Genomic DNA, 16,315 nt, shown 5'->3' on the forward strand with positions numbered 1-16,315 from the left:
TGGAATTGCACTAAATGGTAGAATGCCTCAGAGCATCTGTCACTATGCTCTTAGAAGCTGAGGGCAGGGGTGAGGACAGTCCTCTGATGATACTGTACTTTATCCCTGGTTCCTACACAGCCCCACCTCCTTCCTTCATGTATCCAGGCATGTGCACGTGCGTTTATTTTTGGCTTCCAGTCCCTACTGCCTTTTCTTTCCCCTCTAGGCACCTGATGCAAAGAGCCCACTCATTGGAAAAGACCTTGATGCTGGGAAAGATTGGGGTAGGAGGAGAAGGGGACGGCAGAGGATGCGGTGGTTGGATGGCATCACTGACTCAATGGACACGAGTTTAAGCAAACTCTGGGAGAACAGTGGAGGACACAGGAGCCTGGTGGGCTACAGTCCATGGGGTCACTAAGAGTTGGACACGATTTAGTGAGTGAACAACAACAGCTAGGCATCCATCCTAATGTGATCGTCACACCTGTGCTGTTTCACATGCACGTGCTGTGAAATCCACACAGATGCCCGGTAGCCCTCATTTGGTTTTTCACTTCCTGACACACAGTATGTTTATAAAACTCTGTTCGCTTACTCCGTTCCTTCTGGCTCTGGCAGGGTATTTCAGAGAGCCCCTCTTCCACTGTTCCCACTCGCCCCCCATAGATGGACCTCCCACAGCCACAAACAGAACTTCAGTGAGCATCTCCCTGCCCTTAGGACATGGAGGCGGATTTCCCCAGGATCCCTGTGTGTGGGTGGTGTTGGGTTACGGATCCGGACATTGACCTTGACTTAAGTGCAGCTCTCTAAAAAGGCTGCACTGTTCTACAGACCTCCCACAGGACGGAGGAATCCCGGTGTTCCCACACCTGGGCCACCACCTGTCAATATCCAGCTTCCCAATTCTGGCCAATCAAATGGCTGTAAATGATACCCCACTGTTACTTTCATTTGCATTTCTCTAATTACTAATGAGTTTGAGCATCTCTTCACATGCCTGTTATCTAGAACATTTGCCTCTTCTGTGCATTTGCCTTCTGATCCTTTGTTCATTGAGGAGAGGGGACCTTGACGCCCACTGATGAGTCACAGGGTTCGTGCATATCTTGACCTGGTCCCTCGTCAGTTTTGACATTGCTAGTATCTTCTCCCAGTCTGTCTGATAACCTTGTCCTTCCTCTAAGATCCTTTTGCTGTGATGCATTCAGATCCATTAAGCACTTGCCGCAGGCTCCGCCCTTCTGAGGTTTTGTTTAAGAAGTGCTTTCCCATTTTGGGGTCACCAAGATCCTCTCCTTGGAGGCGCCGCAACCACATTCAAATTGAGCGTGACAACAACTTCGTCTTCGGTATCTTGCATCTTTACAGCCTTTGTCATTGCTGGCACTGCAGCTCCAAGCCCAGCCTCACTCCCCTCCTCCCACTTTTGATGCCCACTTCCTCAAAAACCAAACTCCAAACCCCAATGAATCTAGCCTTCTCGATCCCCTTCTGACTTCCACTGTCACTCACATCACAGTGACTTCATTACCACACCCGGTTCCCTAATTATTTCCCATGAGCTCCCCTCTCTCCTGGAGATAGGCGTCCATCCTTTATTTATTTTGCCCATGGCTACCAGGTCAATGCTCTTAGTAGGCACCTAATAAATACTCCCCTCTCTCCAGATTCAAGCTGCTGCCAAAGGCTGATTACTTAAGCCTCCAAAACCTTTTTAAAAATGCATTCCTTCCTTTCCATCTCCAAAGCCACATCCGTGCCTGGGTTTAATCATTGCATGCTCAGACTTTTACAACTGTTTGTACCCTCTTCCTGTCTGCCTGGGCTCCAGTGAGAGCAGAGAAGTGCTGTAAAATCACTCTGGCTTAGAATCCCTGGGTTCAAAGGGATTTTATCCAGTCTCCAACCCACCCTGCCTCGAGGGCTAGAACCGCCTTTACAGTATTCACATTCCTAACAAATGCTGCTCAGTCTCTGCTTGAATACCTTCGGTCATGGTGGCTTCACTACCATTTGAAGTTGCTGATTTCCTCTTTGGGCTTCCCTGGTGGTTCAGATGGTAAAGAATCTGTCTGCAGTGCAGGAGACCCACGTTCAATCCTTGGGTTGGGAAGATCCCCTGGAGAAGGAAATGGCTATGCACTCTGGTGTTCTTGCTTGGAGAATCCCATGGACAGAGGAACCTGGAAGGCTACAGTCCATGGGGTTAGAGTCAGACAGGACTGATCAACTAACACTTTTCACAATCCCTCTTTGACCACAGGGCGCTTCCTTATTTTAAGCTGAAATTTGTCACCTGGTAGCTTACTACTGTTGGTCTTCATTTTTCCTGTTGGGACAGTTCGGAACAACTCTTAAAGCCTCTTTCAGTAAATGGATCTCCCAGGTGTGGCGCCCAGACCAAACGCAGTCCTGCCAAGGGAAAGATGGAAAGATAGAAAGGAACTCTCTTCTCTCTCCCTGGGTTAATTTCCGGTGGCCGCTGTTAACAGGTGACCACAAACATGATGGCTTGAAACAACAGGAATTTATTGTCTCACGCTTCTGGAAGCTAGAATTCCAAATCAGTATTCCTGGGCCAAAATCAAGGTGTCGGCAGGACTGTCCCCCACCCCCTACACCGCCCTGAGACTCGGTTGTCTCTTCTGGCTCCTGGTGGCAGCCGGCTTTCCTTGATTTTGTGGCAGCTTTGCTCCACTCTTCAAGGTCAGCACTTTCAAGTCCCTCCATCTGTCTTCACAGCACTGTCTCTTTTGTATTTAGTCAAATCTCCCTTTGCTTCCCTCTTAAGAGGAATGCATCTGATTGCATTTAGGGCTCACCTGGATAATTTCAGACCATCTCCCCATCTCAAGACCCCTAATTTCATCACACCTGCAAAGCAAAGCCCTTAAAAGGTAGCAACCACAGGCTCCAGAGATAAGGACGTGGGTAGCTTTGGAGGGAATTTTTCCAGTCTACCATACTCCCCTTAAAAGACAAGGCTTTCTTTAAGAGAGCCTAACATCTCATTAATGTCTTCTAGTGGTCATATCATACCATTGACTTTTACACTGAGTATATTTTCTCTGTGTGTGGCTAAGTTGCTTCAGTCATGTCTGACTCTTTGTGACCCTATTCTATGGACTGTAGCACCAGGCTCCTCTGTCCATGGAATTTTGCAGGCAAGAATACTGGAGTGGGGTGCCATGCCCTCCTCCAAGAGTTCTTCACAGCCCAGGGATCGAACTCATGTCTCCTGCATTGTCAGGTGGATTCTTTACTGCTAAGCCACCTGGGAAGCCCCATGACTACCATACTTTATCCCCAATAAATGACAAACTATTAGCTTTAAACCATCATTCCAGTTCTGTTGCTGTCTTCTCAGATCTATCAATTTGGGATTTCCACGAACTTAGATCTACAAATGTTAAAGTTGGTAAGCACTGGCTTATTATCAGTGATGGAGAAGTTCAATGGGCCTGGCTGGCAGCAATACCCATGGCTCATCACCATATACCTCCCTCCAGCTTCCATGAAGCCTGTTCCCCTCTCCTTTCATCTTATCTGTCTCTTCTCATAGGCTGTCTGCTGATTTATGCAGTGTCTTGCACTTAGTAGGAGTTGCGAATGATGATTTCATATTTATCAACCTTTTATTTTCCATATTCCAAACCTGACTTTAAGCCCATCACTCATGGATTTACTCTGATTTTCAGATCAAAGTTAAATACTTGACACCACAAGGAAGATATGATGCAGAGCAGAGGTTCCTCAACTTTAGAGTGTCAGAATCGCCTGGTGTGTGTTAGTCGCTCAGTCGTGCCTGAGTCTTTGCAACCCCAAGGACTGTAACCTGCCAGGCTCCTCTGTCCATGACATTCTCCAGGCAAGAATACTAGAGTGGGTAACCATTCCTTTCTCCAGAGGATCTCCCCTACCCAGGGATCAAACCTGGATCTCCTGCATTGCAGGCTGGAGGGCTTGTTAAAGCAGACTGCTGAGTCTACCTTCAGAGTTTCTTATTCAGGAGGTCTAGGAAGAGACCTGAAAATCTGCATTTTGAATATGTTCCAAGGTAGAGTTTCTTATTCAGGAGGTCTAGGAAGAGACCTGAAAATCTGCATTTTGAATATGTTCCAAGGTGACACTTTTTGAGAACCAACAATGTAAAGTATGCAGAGTTCCATTACATCTGCAGATAAGCAAAGATGTCAGGACTTTCATCACAAGCATGTTTGGCCACAATAGGTGTCACATGTTTGCTACCATAATAACGGAGTGATGCTGGCTCTCTTTGGTCTTAACTAGTCTTGATTAGATAAGGAAAGTTATTCTTTCACCAATATACAGACATTAACTCGCATCAAGCATCACTCCTTACTGCTTTGTTTTCCAACTTTTCCTGTCCTCTCCAATTAAAAAGTATTTGTAAACATATGATGACTTGGGTTGATCACTTAACACGGAGGCTAAAGCAGAACCTATAACATTTTTTCCAAATTATGTAAATTTAAGATCCCTCCCTTCCCCCACTTCTGAAAGTCTCTACTCCCTAGATTCATTTCAACCTCCAGTGCCCCAGGCTCTTCCATTTCTCCTGAATGGTAATGGCAGGGCTGAGTGGGGGAGAACAGGGGTGTTTATTGTTTATTTATTTTTATTTATTTATTGTTTAACTTTTTATATTATATTGGAGTATAGCGGATTAACAATGTTGTGATAGTTTCAGGTGGACAGCAAAGGGACTCAGCTGTACATATATGTGTATGCATTCTCCCCCAAACTCCCCTCCCATCCAGGCTGCCACATAACATTGAGTAGAATTCAACAAACAGGGGTGTTTAAATATCCACACGGTGTTAATATATCCAGTTTCTCTTCCTGCCTCTCTAGGCAGGAAGTGCAGCCCTGACTTGCACAGGCCGAGTGGTCGGTACAAAGCCTGGACCATCACTTTGACTTTTCTCAAGAATGACCGAAGATGGCCTCCACGTGGTCAAGCATGAGCCAAGATGTCCTCTGAGTCAGGCTGGGCCTTGGGCCGTCCAGGAGACCCTTCACCTCTCTTAGCTCCTCTGCCCCTCTGGTTTCCCCAGGGTTGAGAACCCCAGGCCCTGAGGGACACAGTGCCACCTTTTTGATTTGGTCCAAAAAGGACATGTCTCTTAATTTAGTTTGCAAAGTCAACAAGAGCATCTCTCTCTCTCTTTGCCTCGTCTCGTCCTCTTTTTTCTGTCTCCAACGCCTGCAGCTCTGTGCAGAAGGGTCAGCCTGTTACCTCTGCTGGGGTTTATATGAGATCCCATTGCATGACTGACCACACTGCCATCTATGCAAAGAACGAGTGACCGAAGAGGGGCCCCCATCACAGGGCTGACTGCCTGCCGCAGATGGCTGAAACTCCTAGACATTTCCCACATTTAAATGTTTTATGAAGGGAATAAAACACAAGGCTGGATTAGAGTTGCCACTGAGCGGTACAAGCTTTTTCAGATGTTCATACCAACACAGTTTACTTATCATTTCTACTTCTATCAAACCAACAAATGAAACTCCTCAAGTTTATGGTGCTTTAACTCTCTTCTTCACTGAGCCTACAGGAGACATTCCCTTTTCCAACAGTAGCCTTCCTGAGTCAGTATTATACACTCAGAAAAAAAAAAAGCAAGTGGTACTTGCAAAGCATTCCTTCCTTGCCAAATATACAGTGGTTCCAGGAGAGAAATGCCACACGCCTCTATTTCCCGGGGCAGATAAGTCCAGACGGAACACCGAGTGTTCTGTGGCTGCTGGGTACATAGCGTTCAGTTCCAGGGCCTTCTCGGCACTTTTCTGGCCGAACCCGTTTTTTGTTTTTATTGCTTTCTGTTCTTTGACTCAGCTTGTGTGAATCTTGCCACTGAGATCTCGGATGCACCCAACTGAAATCTCTCATCTGGCTTTTATTTGTGCGTGCGCGCGCGTGTGTGTGTGCCTGCGTGTGTGTGAGTGTGTGTGTATGTTTTAGCTGGAAAACCACCCCCGGATGACCGAACTTGAACATCTGAAGCGGCTCGAGGGAGCCGATGTCCGCCAGGGGGCGCTGCCCCCAGCCCCATCGCGGGGACCACGCGGGGGCCGCGGGGCCTCGGCGCCTTCAGGGCGCGGCCGCGCGCGCGCGGGGACGCACCGTGCGCACCACCGGCGTGGCGAGGGGACGCGGGCTGCGGGGGCCCGGCGGGCTGTCCTCGCTCCCAGCGGAGCGGTCGAGCGGGCAGCTGGGCGGGAGCCGGGCGGAGCGCTGCGCCGTCGGGTCCCCGAGTCCTTAATGGGCCGCGCGCGGCCGCAGCCCCGGAGCCGCGGGGTCGCGCGGAGGAAACGGCCCTGCCGGATGGAGATCGATCTCGCTCGGAGCCGGCTGAGTCGGCGCTGCGGTTCCCCGGGGGTCTGGCTCCTCGCGCCTGATGCCCTTTCCTGGTGCAGGTACTGCAGCCATCGGGCTTCTGTGCTTTGAAAATCCGAGTCTGAATTTCTCGCCAAAGGCCCCTGCATCCTGTTTGGAGAGGTCATGAAATCCAAGGTCACTGGAAGCAATTTTCTTAAGTTGGCTTTTATCCGGGCGTCCCCTGGGCCCTGCAAGGGGCGGAGAACAAGGGTGTTTAAAGGTTTACACGCGCACAACCAGCTTCTCCCTCTCTTTGGAGAGGAGGGCGGTTGGGGTTCGGCACCCCCCTCCCCACCTTAAGATCCTGGTGTTCACCCCCTGGCTTAGGTGTGGCCGCTGGAAGTGTCCTGAGCAGATAGGAGCCAGAGGCCCTGTGAAATGAGCACCTTAAATTTTCCTAGCAACCCGGTCACCCTCATTTTACAGAGGACAAAACCAGGGCTAAGAGAGGCGCGGTAACTTACCCAAGCTTACACACCTGGTTGTGGTCCAAGGCAGATCTATCACCCAACTGCCCTCCCGGGGGAGGGTCTTGATTCTCCTAAACCTCCGCCCATGAACCCAGTCCCAAGATAGGCGTAACTCTTATTAGCGCCCCTATTGACGGGAGGGAGGAGTGGGCAAAGGCGGTTCCCAAAGCTGTTGCCCAACGTTGCAGAGTTCGGGACTCATTGTGTATGAGATGTAGGGACACAAAGCTTGCACTGGTCACTCGTAACTTAATGTGACCAGTATTTCCTCTGGTGTCCCAACATTTGCCCAGCTTGTGGGGGGAAAAGTTTAGGGGGAGGGACTTCCCTGGTGGTCCAGTGGCTAAGACTCCACACTCCCAATGCAGGGGGCCCTGGGGGTCCATCCCTGGTCAGAGCACCAGATCCCGCATGCCACAACTAAAGACCCTGAGTGCTGCAACTAAGACTTGGCACAGCCAAATAAATATAAATAAACATTAAAACAAAAAGTTTAGGGGCTGTATTCGTTTTGCTAGCGCCACCGTAACAAAACCCTGCAGCCTGAAGGGCTTAAACAAGAAAAATTTATTGTCTCATAGCTCCGGAGGCTGGAAGTCCAAGATCCAGGAGGCAGTGGGGTTGGGATCTCCTGAGGTCTCTCCCTTTGGCTGGTGGGTAGCCATCTTCTCGCTCTGACCTCACCTGGTTACCCCCTGTGTCTACATAGTCTGTGTTTACATTTCTCTCCTTATAAGGACACCAGTCGTCCTTTTAACTTAACTGCCTCATCTCCAGTGTGGGTCTGTCCCGGGGAACTTGGGGTTAGGGTTTATTTGAATTTGGGGTGAGGGCACAGTTCAGCACCAAACAAGGGCTCCAGTAAGTCTTAGCTATATGAGACCTGACCCTGAAAACCGTGCATATTCCACGTGCATATCAGTCATCTTTTCCTATATCCACACAGACATCTTTCCTAAAAACAAGGCAGTCCTGAGAAAACTGCCCAAACCCTCTGTACTCTCCCTATTCATTGTTTTTGAGAGTCATGAGTCTTTGGTTTGGCTCAGGCAAAATCATGTGTGAAATCCAATAAATGGGAAGTCTTTATTGCTCAACCACTTTTTAAAAATGTCTGTCACGGAAGCCAATTTTTCCCCCCATCAAGTCTCATGACTTTCTATGAAACCAGCTTATTATGGGGAAAAAAAAAAAAGACATCTTCAAGAAGTGGGATGAAGAGTGTAGTGCTGGCTGGCGGACGCTAGATGGAGCCCGGGGCAGAGGCAGAGAGGAGACAAAATGTCTGCAGGCCCTGCCCAGACTCAGGACTGATTTTGAATGAGAATGCAGTCAGTCATTCTTGAAGTTGACTTTCTTCAGTCAAAAAGAAACCAAGGGCTCTGACTCTGTTGGAAAAGTCAGATTTTTTTTTTTTTTAAGGGGGGGTGAGGAGGGGAGTGGTAATGAGACGTTGTAATCTAGGGATCATAGTCGAGCAAAACTGAAATGGTTATCATTATCGGTAGCTGTTTTATCTCTATCAGAAGTTTAGGTGGACTTCTCTGGTGGCCCAGTGGTTAAGACTCTTCCCTTCCAATACCAGGGGTGCAAGTTCGATCCCTGGTCAGGGAACTAAGATCCCACATGCTGCATGGCCCAATAATAATATTAAAAAAAATTTTTAATTATTTTTAAAATGTTAGGCATATTTGGGCTTCCCTGGTGGCTCAGATAATGTATCTGCCTGCAAAGTGGGAGACCCAGGTTTGATTCTTGGGTCAGGAAGATCCCCTGGAGAAGGGAGTGGCTACCCACTCCAGTATTCTTGCCTGGAGAATCCCGTGAACAGAGGAGCCTGGCGGGCTACAGTCTAGGGGGTCGCAAAGAGTCGGATACGACTGAGTGACTAACACATACATACATACACAGGCATCTTCGGTGGCTGTTCTCATTGGGATTATACAAAGTCTCCCAGTTCTCCTTCCTCCCCTCGTTCCCATGTGGCTCCTCCCCACCCCTCCTCACCCCTCCCCGGGGCCACCCTCTCTCCTTCCCCCGTAGCTGAGCACCAACTCTTGTGTCTGTTGAAGATGCTGGCTCGCCTGAATGCAGAGGACTGAAGCCACTGAGTCACAGCACAATGCCTGTAGAAGAGGGAGCCTCCTTAGAGAAGACGAGAAGGTGTTTGTGACATGCAGTTGTGATTTTGTCCCTTTCTCCCTCCAGGCCCTGTGCTGCTGGGCTGGACGTGCTGTGCAGAAGTGATTCCCCACATACTCACCCACTGGCCCTCTTCTGCTATTAGGACTCAAGACTGCAGCCCTGTCTCCTTGGGTCCTGGTGGACAGTGGCAAGGGCAGGACGATAGATGGTTTATGCGTTGAAAGTGTTCTCCTGGACTGCCCGGAGGGTGCTGGGGCTGAAGTCCTGCTGGGCTAAATGTTCCATATCAGTTGCTCTGCCTTCTCCACTGGGTGGTCATTCCCAATCCCGGCTCCACGGTTTACCATCTGTGCTGGTCTCCAGTTGTCTCCCAAGTCCTCATTCATTCTCCGCCCATCTCCACTTTGCTCAGTATCCCAGAGGCTGTTCTTTGTGACCTGTGTCCCCTGGCTCTCTTGCCCTCTCACTTCCAGCTGGGCTTAGCTGTTGGCTGGAGCAGAGAAGAGTCACAAGTCAGGGCGTGTCTGTTGCTTTGGTCCTTCCCTGCTGGGGTCCCTCGGGGACCCTGGCTTCTTTCAGGGGCTAGACAAGACCCAAACTGTCCACTTCATCAGAAAGCAGGCTGGTGAAAGGTTCTGGACCCCAGGTTCAGAGCCAGGACCCAAGTCAGACAGGACAGACAGATCTCAGGACTAGACGGCCATCACTCCTGTCTGCTACCTGGAAACACTGTTCAGCTTGAGAAAAGGAGGGGCAGGTGGCTGAGCAGAGAGAGAGCTTCTGGACAATTCCAGGCTCCTCCACTGGCTGCTTGAGATGGAAGGGTCCTGGGGTCAGATTTTGTCCCCCTGCCAAGACCTAACATTGTCCTCTTCATTCTTTAGGTCCCTAACGTTGATTAGAATTTTCCATGGATTTGATCATCCATGGGGCTTCCCCGGTGACTAGAATGGTAAAGAATCTGCCTGCAATGCACGAGACTGGGATTGGGTCCCTGGATCGGGAAGATCCCCTGGAGAAGGGAATGGCTACCTGCTTCAGTATTCTTGCCTGGAGAATCCCATGGACAGGAGAGCTACAGGTAGACTGTAGTCCATGGGGTCGCAAAGCATTGAACATGACTGAGTGACTAACACTTGATCAGCCACACTCTTAGAAAGTGCTTCCTTCACTGGAAGATGGAGTCTGTTGTGTTGCTGGGCAAGGATGCCCAAGCTTCCCAGCATGCCTGACGCCTGGTGGGTATCGCATATGTGCCCTAAGTGTCACCACTGCAGAGAGAGAAGACATGATTCCTGGTTACCCAGCTTCCAGCTGACAGGGAGCACGGGATCACTTTGCAGATGAAACTCATGTTGGTAGTATCTCAGGACCTTGTTAACTCAGGGAGGATTCCCTGGAGGAGGGCACAGCAATCCACTCCAGTATTCTTGCCTGGAGTATCCCATGGACAGAGGACTACAGTGCATAGGGTCACAGAGTCAGACCCGACTGAAGCGACTTAACCTGCCTTATTAACTCAGGCTCCTAGGACGTGGTCCAGGAAGACCTGAGTTAGGTGGAATTCAGTACCATTGTGCCTAGAATTTCTGAGAATACTGAGTGCTGTGAGGGTCTAGCCCCCACTTACCTGCTTCTGTGTGGAGTGAATACTGTTGAATTCTTTACCCTTTCTTCTTGGGTCCAGTTTTCCATCCCTCTTGTTATTTATTTCCTTTTCACCAAACCCCTCTAATTTTCCCTTGCTTTTCCAAAATTTCAGTTCTAAAGATTAGAAAGATCATTTCTTTTAAATTCTTAAATTCTCTTGAAGTAAATGCCCATTGATTATGTTGGGGTTTTCTTTATTGATTATTTACTTTTACTGGAATATAGTTAATTTACAATATTGTCTTAGTTTCTGGTGTACAACAAAGTGATTCAGTTATATATATATATATATCATTTTCATATTCTTTTCCATTATGGTTTATTACAGGATATTGAATAGAGTTCCCTATGCCATACAGAAGGACCTTGTTGTTTATGTATTTTATATATAGTAGTTTGTATCTGCTAATCCCAAATTCCTAATTTATCTTTCCCCTACCCCCTTTCCCCTTTGGTAGCCATAAGTTTATTTTCTACGTCTATTTCTTTTCTCTTGTTTTAAAAGAGCATTTCATTACAAAAGCATGTTTGACCTGTGAGATGATACCGATACTGCAGGCCCTTTGTGTACAACCCATTGTTCATATTTTGGGTCTCGAGCTTTTTTTTTTCCCAGGTTCCCAAATGGGGCCTTGGCTTTGTCCTTGTCCCTAGGGGATATCATCTTGCTTTTGACAAGTCATTCCTCTGGTCTCAGAAAGGCTTTCTGACATCTCAGCCATGGTGCCAAGAGGTTGATGCCTTCAGTCACCTGCAGCTTTAACGGGACAGTCTCCAACTCCAGGACCTGCCCAGAATAAAACCTTGTGACCTTGACCTTTCCATCGGACCCCTGGGGCTTCCGCCAAACCTGTTTTCCTTCCAAGCTGACCCTGGAGGCCTGGGGCTCAGCAGAGCTCCATCTCCTGTCCTGTGCCAAGGGGAGTCTCCTTCCACCCAGGGTTATTACTGATGACACCTGAGGATGGAAGTCCAGGTATTTCCACACATCATGCGGCCCCAGGCCTAGGTGACTCGGGCGGTCAGAGTCTGCAGCAGCCGCAGCGGCAGGTGGAGTGGCCCCTCCCAACCAGCCTTGTTGCTATGCGTTGCCATGCCCGTGACTTCATCACACGCACCTTTGTAAACAATCCATTTAGCAGCCAAATTATATACTGGGTAATTATAGCTTCCAGCCCAACATCAGGACTCCCCAGCACAACTGCCCGCTGGCGGCGATCGCTCGCCTGGAGCAGGGCGTCTCAACGAGACACCATGGGGCGGGTGGGTGGCCTTGACTTTAGTTAATTGTCGGCGTCAGGTCTTTGGGTTCTGTTTTGACAGTCCTGAAGTTGTGTTTGGACTTTTGATTAGATCAATATGGGAAGCCGGGCCAGAGCAGTTTGTCTTGGAGGGAGAAACTAGCCAGGAAGATCAGATCCCTGGTGTGAAGGAGGGAGGCTCTCTTCACAGCCCCCTTTTATCTTCCTACTTCCTTGCAGCTTTCCTCCTGGGCACCCAGCTCTTAAAATGGGCCCAGGAAATACTGGCAGAGGGTAAGAACTGCTCAGTTGGGGGAAGAGGGGATGCTGTGATAGTAGGAGACAAGGCCTGGGTTTATAGCAACCCATGCATTTAAAAGATGGATTTGAAGGTTTCATCTGGGCCCTCCCTTGGTGGCTCAATAGAAAACCCTCTTCACCAGGCATGAGCGGGGTACCAGGTAGGAGATGGCAGTGGAGGGATGGTGGCTGGTGGAAGGAGCCACTGTCTAAAGGAAGCTAAGTTAGGACCACGAGCTAGGCAAGGGGAGGAGGGGAATCCAGATCTGTTAGAACGCGGTCTGCTGGCAATGCTCGTGTTTACGACCTTGTTGTTTGCTTAGATCTGATGATTCTTTATGCCTCTGGTGACAGCAAGGCTTCCTCAGTGGAGCTGCACCCAGGGAACCCCCGCCAGCATCCTGTGTAGCGCATCCAAGGAAACAAGTTTCTCCAGGCTGTTCATCTGTGGTTGGATTTTCGTCTGCAGTCGATGGTCCCCCTGCTGCAGAGGCTCGCTCTCTGACACATTCAACAAGAACTGGGAGGATGGGTTGAAATGAGTCAGGCATGAGCGCCCCCGGTTCCTTGCCCATTGGGAGGGCTTTGCATCTGAGGACCCTCACCTCCCCCGCCCTGTCCACTGGAAAGGGTCTCCTGTTGTCAGAGGACAGCTTTGCCTGCTCAGCGGATGGCTGGGGAGGGATTTTTCAGGTTGATTTGAGGAAAGAGATGTGAAGGAACCAGATGGAAAAGAGAGAGATGTTTGTCTGTGACTCTGTTTAGAAAATGCACGGAAAGAACATTGACTATTTTGAAGTGACTCTGGGGTTCATGGATGGTGTTTCTTGATTTTAACGCTGATCTGAGACTGACCACGTGGCTTATGGCTTCGATGGGATCATGGAAATAACTGTGTAAGGAAGCATGTGATAAACCCATACCCTTGCAAGCTTTAGCAGCCCCTCTTGGATCCTGGGCAGATCCAGGCTCTGCATCCAGAAGGTCTCAGGAGGGACCGAGGAGTGGAGGACGACCTCTTCTCTCTGAACCTCTCAACACGTGTTCACGAAAGCTCCCCAAACAGCTGTGTCTGCAGGGCCAGGCTCCCCTTGTGTGTCGTCCGCTGTTCCCAAGTTTGTTTCTGGATCTCTTTGTCAGAATGACGATCCCATTTTATCATTTGCTGGAGTGCTTCTTCAAATGCAATGGGTAATTTGCTTAGCTATACCATTAGCATACATTTGCAAATTTGTTTCAACATTAAAATATGAGTAAGAGGAAAACTACACCAAAATTGTGTGAGTCGCCATGATTAAAACAGTGTACAGTAATTTTCCTCACTGGTTTCAAGTACCGCCTACTCTTACGTGTTCATTGTATCCTTAGTTCTGCAGCGGGAACACTGCCATCAGGTGTTGTGGGTGGAATTTAAAGGCATTCTCTAAGCTCAGGAAGACTAGAGTCTTCCTCAGCAGTGTGTTTTGTTAACAGGCTTCATATTCATATGATATTTTTGGGTTTATAAGTATATAAATATCTTAATTTGGGGAGAGGTACAAAGTATTACTCCATTTTTTATTAAAGAAGGAAATTCATGCCTGCTAAGTCACTTCAGCTGTGTCCAACTCCTTACAATCCCTGGACTGTAGCCCGCCAGGCTCCTCTGTCCATGGGATTCTCCAGGCAAGAATACTGGGGTGCCACGCCCTCATCCAGGGGATCTTCGCGACCCAGGGATCGAACCCGAGTCTCTTTTGTCTCCTGCATTGGCAGGCAGATTCTTTACCACTAGTGCCCCCTGGGAAGCCCAGAGAAGGAAATGTGAAGTGAAACGCACTCAGTCATGTCCGAATCTTTGCGACTCCATGGACTATACAGTCCTTGGAATTCTCCAGGCCAGAATACTGGAGTGGGTAGCCTTTCCCTTCTCCAGGGGATCTTCCCAACCCTGGGGTCGAACCTAGGTCTTTGTAGGAGGATTCTTTCCCAACTAAGCTATCAAATAGCTTGGAGCAAATCTGAGTGCAGATGGACACCTTAGTCAGGGACAGAGACTCTGGTTGTAGGCTGATGCTGTGAAACCCATTTTTCTTCTCTGTGAGTGTAAACTTGGGAGAGCTGTTGATCTTTCTTCATAATAAGGAGCTCATTTTCTTGAGGATATGGGATTCCAAAGAGTCACCTTTCAGGTGTGTGAAAAGCTGACAGTCAGAATTTGGACTTTTTTTTTTTTTTAATGAGGCTCCTGGAGGAACCATTGGCTCAGGTGACTCTCTGTTAGTAAAGTGATGAAGCCCAGTAGAGTCCTCCTGGTCTTCAGGAACCCACTGCCCATGAAGCGACACCAACCTTGTGAGGGTCTCCCCCTGGCAGCAGGTGCTGGGATTCAAGCCCTCGGTCGCTCTGCTCGGGTCTTCCTAACACTCGGGACTTGGCTTTTGCACCTTCTAATGAGACCAGATTCCTGGGGCAGAGACCCCCAGACTCTCATGTCAGTCCCTGAGCTGTGATTGGACAGGGGATGGAAAGGGACCAGCCAACAGCACAGTTTACCTGACTCCCTTCAGAGCCTGGCTGGGAGGACCCCTGCCCCTCAGGGGTCACTGAGGGCCAGGCGGTGACAAGACGGAGGAGGGCTGGTGCCTCCTGGCCAGCTCCAAGCATCCTCCTCTTCCTCCCTGTGGTCCAGCCTCGGTCCCGTCCGCCCTTCCCTTACTGGGCCTCCTCTTCCTGCCGCCTCTGCCCTCATGTCAGTTCTCATCAGTTCCCGCCCTGGTTGCAACAGCGCCTCTGCCTCTGGCTTCCGTGCATCAGTCCGTGACGCCCGGCACTGGTGGCCAATTTCCTTCTTCTGCCTGGAACACTCTAGGCTCCCCCTAATTTACTGCAGATTAAAAAGCAGAGACATTATTTTGCCAACAAAGTTCAGTCTAGTCAAGGCTATGGTTTTTCCAGTAGTCATATATGGATGTGAGAGTTGGACTATAAAGAAAGCTGAGAGCCAAAGAATTGATGCTTTTGAATGGTGGTGTTGGAGAAGACTTGCGAGTCCCTTGGACTGCAAGGAGATCCAACCAGTCCATCCTAAAGGAGATCAGTCCTGGGTGTTCATTGGAAGGACTGATGTAGAAGCTGAAACTCCAATACTTGGCCACCTGATGCAAAGAGCTGACTCATTGGAAAAGACCCTGATGCTGGGAAAGATTGAAGCTGGGAGGAGAAGGGGATGACAGAGGATGAGTTGGTTGGATGGCATCACCGACTCAATGGACATGGGTTTGGGTGGACTCCGGGAGTTGGTGATGGACAGGGAGGCCTGGCGTGCTGTAGTCCATGGGGTTGCAAAGAGTGGGACACGACTGAGTGGCTCAACTGAATTTACTGCAGAAAATGTTCCTAATGCAGCCTGATATTTGAGGCTTTTCCTGATGGGCTCCCCCCTCCCTAGGTGCCCTTGTGGAAACACGCCCCCCCCAGAATGGGACCTCCTGCCCAGGGGGTCCTGTCCCCTCCCTGATCCCTAAACACAGGCCCAGGCCCAGAGGGTCTTCCTGACCCTTTTCCCTTTGACATTCTAGATGCGCTAAGAAGGCAAAGTGTGAGACTAGAGTGGGGTTGAGAAAAAAACTATGGCAGATTCCAGGGAGTGGAAGATACAGAGGACCACCTGCAGTGGGGGAGCAGGGAGCTGGGTCCTCCAGCCTGTCCACCCCCTCTCCCTGCCTGCTCCCTTCTGGTTCAGATGAGCCACCGGGTCCCTGCAGTTCTCCCTTGGCCAAGTTTCTCGAATCCACCCCTTCTTTTTCATCTTCACAGTCCCAACCATAGCCCAGATACTAAGCCCCTCTTAATCTGAATGTTTCTGAGTTTCTTCCTGACTTGGAATCTGTTCCACTTACATCATCAGGCAGGTCTTCCTGAAACACTGATTCGAGCCACGTCTTCACCTAAACTAAGTCATCGGTGACTCCATATTGTGGACAGGTTGAGATGGCCAGCCTGGCATTCAAGACCCTCCACTTGCTTTTCCATCTGTGTTTCCTCACGGAATGCTTCACCAAATAGGCTGCGCTCCCTGTCCTGTGAATGTCATTTCTGTGTTCTCACCTCTGTGCCTTTGTTCATGCCATCAC

The 16,315-nt window shown here is 49.4% G+C and overlaps 1 protein-coding gene across 1 annotated transcript; it reads left to right on the forward strand.

The window, feature by feature from the left end:
- Positions 1-5,995: 5,995 nt before the first annotated feature.
- Positions 5,996-10,498, forward strand: LOC145530118 (uncharacterized). Its single transcript, XM_081550944.1, has 3 exons — positions 5,996-6,432; positions 7,446-7,517; positions 9,073-10,498. The coding sequence occupies exons 1-3, from the start codon at positions 5,996-5,998 to the stop codon at positions 9,149-9,151; spliced, it is 588 nt and encodes a 195-aa protein (XP_081407070.1). The 3' UTR covers positions 9,152-10,498.
- The last annotated feature ends 5,817 nt before the right edge of the window (positions 10,499-16,315 follow it).

The sequence above is a fragment of the Giraffa tippelskirchi genome, chromosome 12 (assembly GCF_054371585.1).
Source record: "Giraffa tippelskirchi isolate mGirTip1 chromosome 12, T2T-mGirTip1v1.2.pri, whole genome shotgun sequence".
NCBI classification, from domain to species: Eukaryota; Metazoa; Chordata; class Mammalia; order Artiodactyla; family Giraffidae; genus Giraffa; species Giraffa tippelskirchi.

Bases quoted from the DNA above. Each gene is read 5' to 3' on its own strand.
- LOC145530118 (XM_081550944.1), top strand. From the start codon at position 5,996: ATGACCGAACTTGAACATCTGAAGCGGCTCGAGGGAGCCGATGTCCGC. The intron at 6,433-7,445 runs GTACTGCAGCCA...ATTGTCTCATAG, and splicing joins GATGCCCTTTCCTGGTGCAG to CTCCGGAGGCTGGAAGTCCA. The intron at 7,518-9,072 runs GTGGGTAGCCAT...TTCTCCCTCCAG, and splicing joins GAGGTCTCTCCCTTTGGCTG to GCCCTGTGCTGCTGGGCTGG.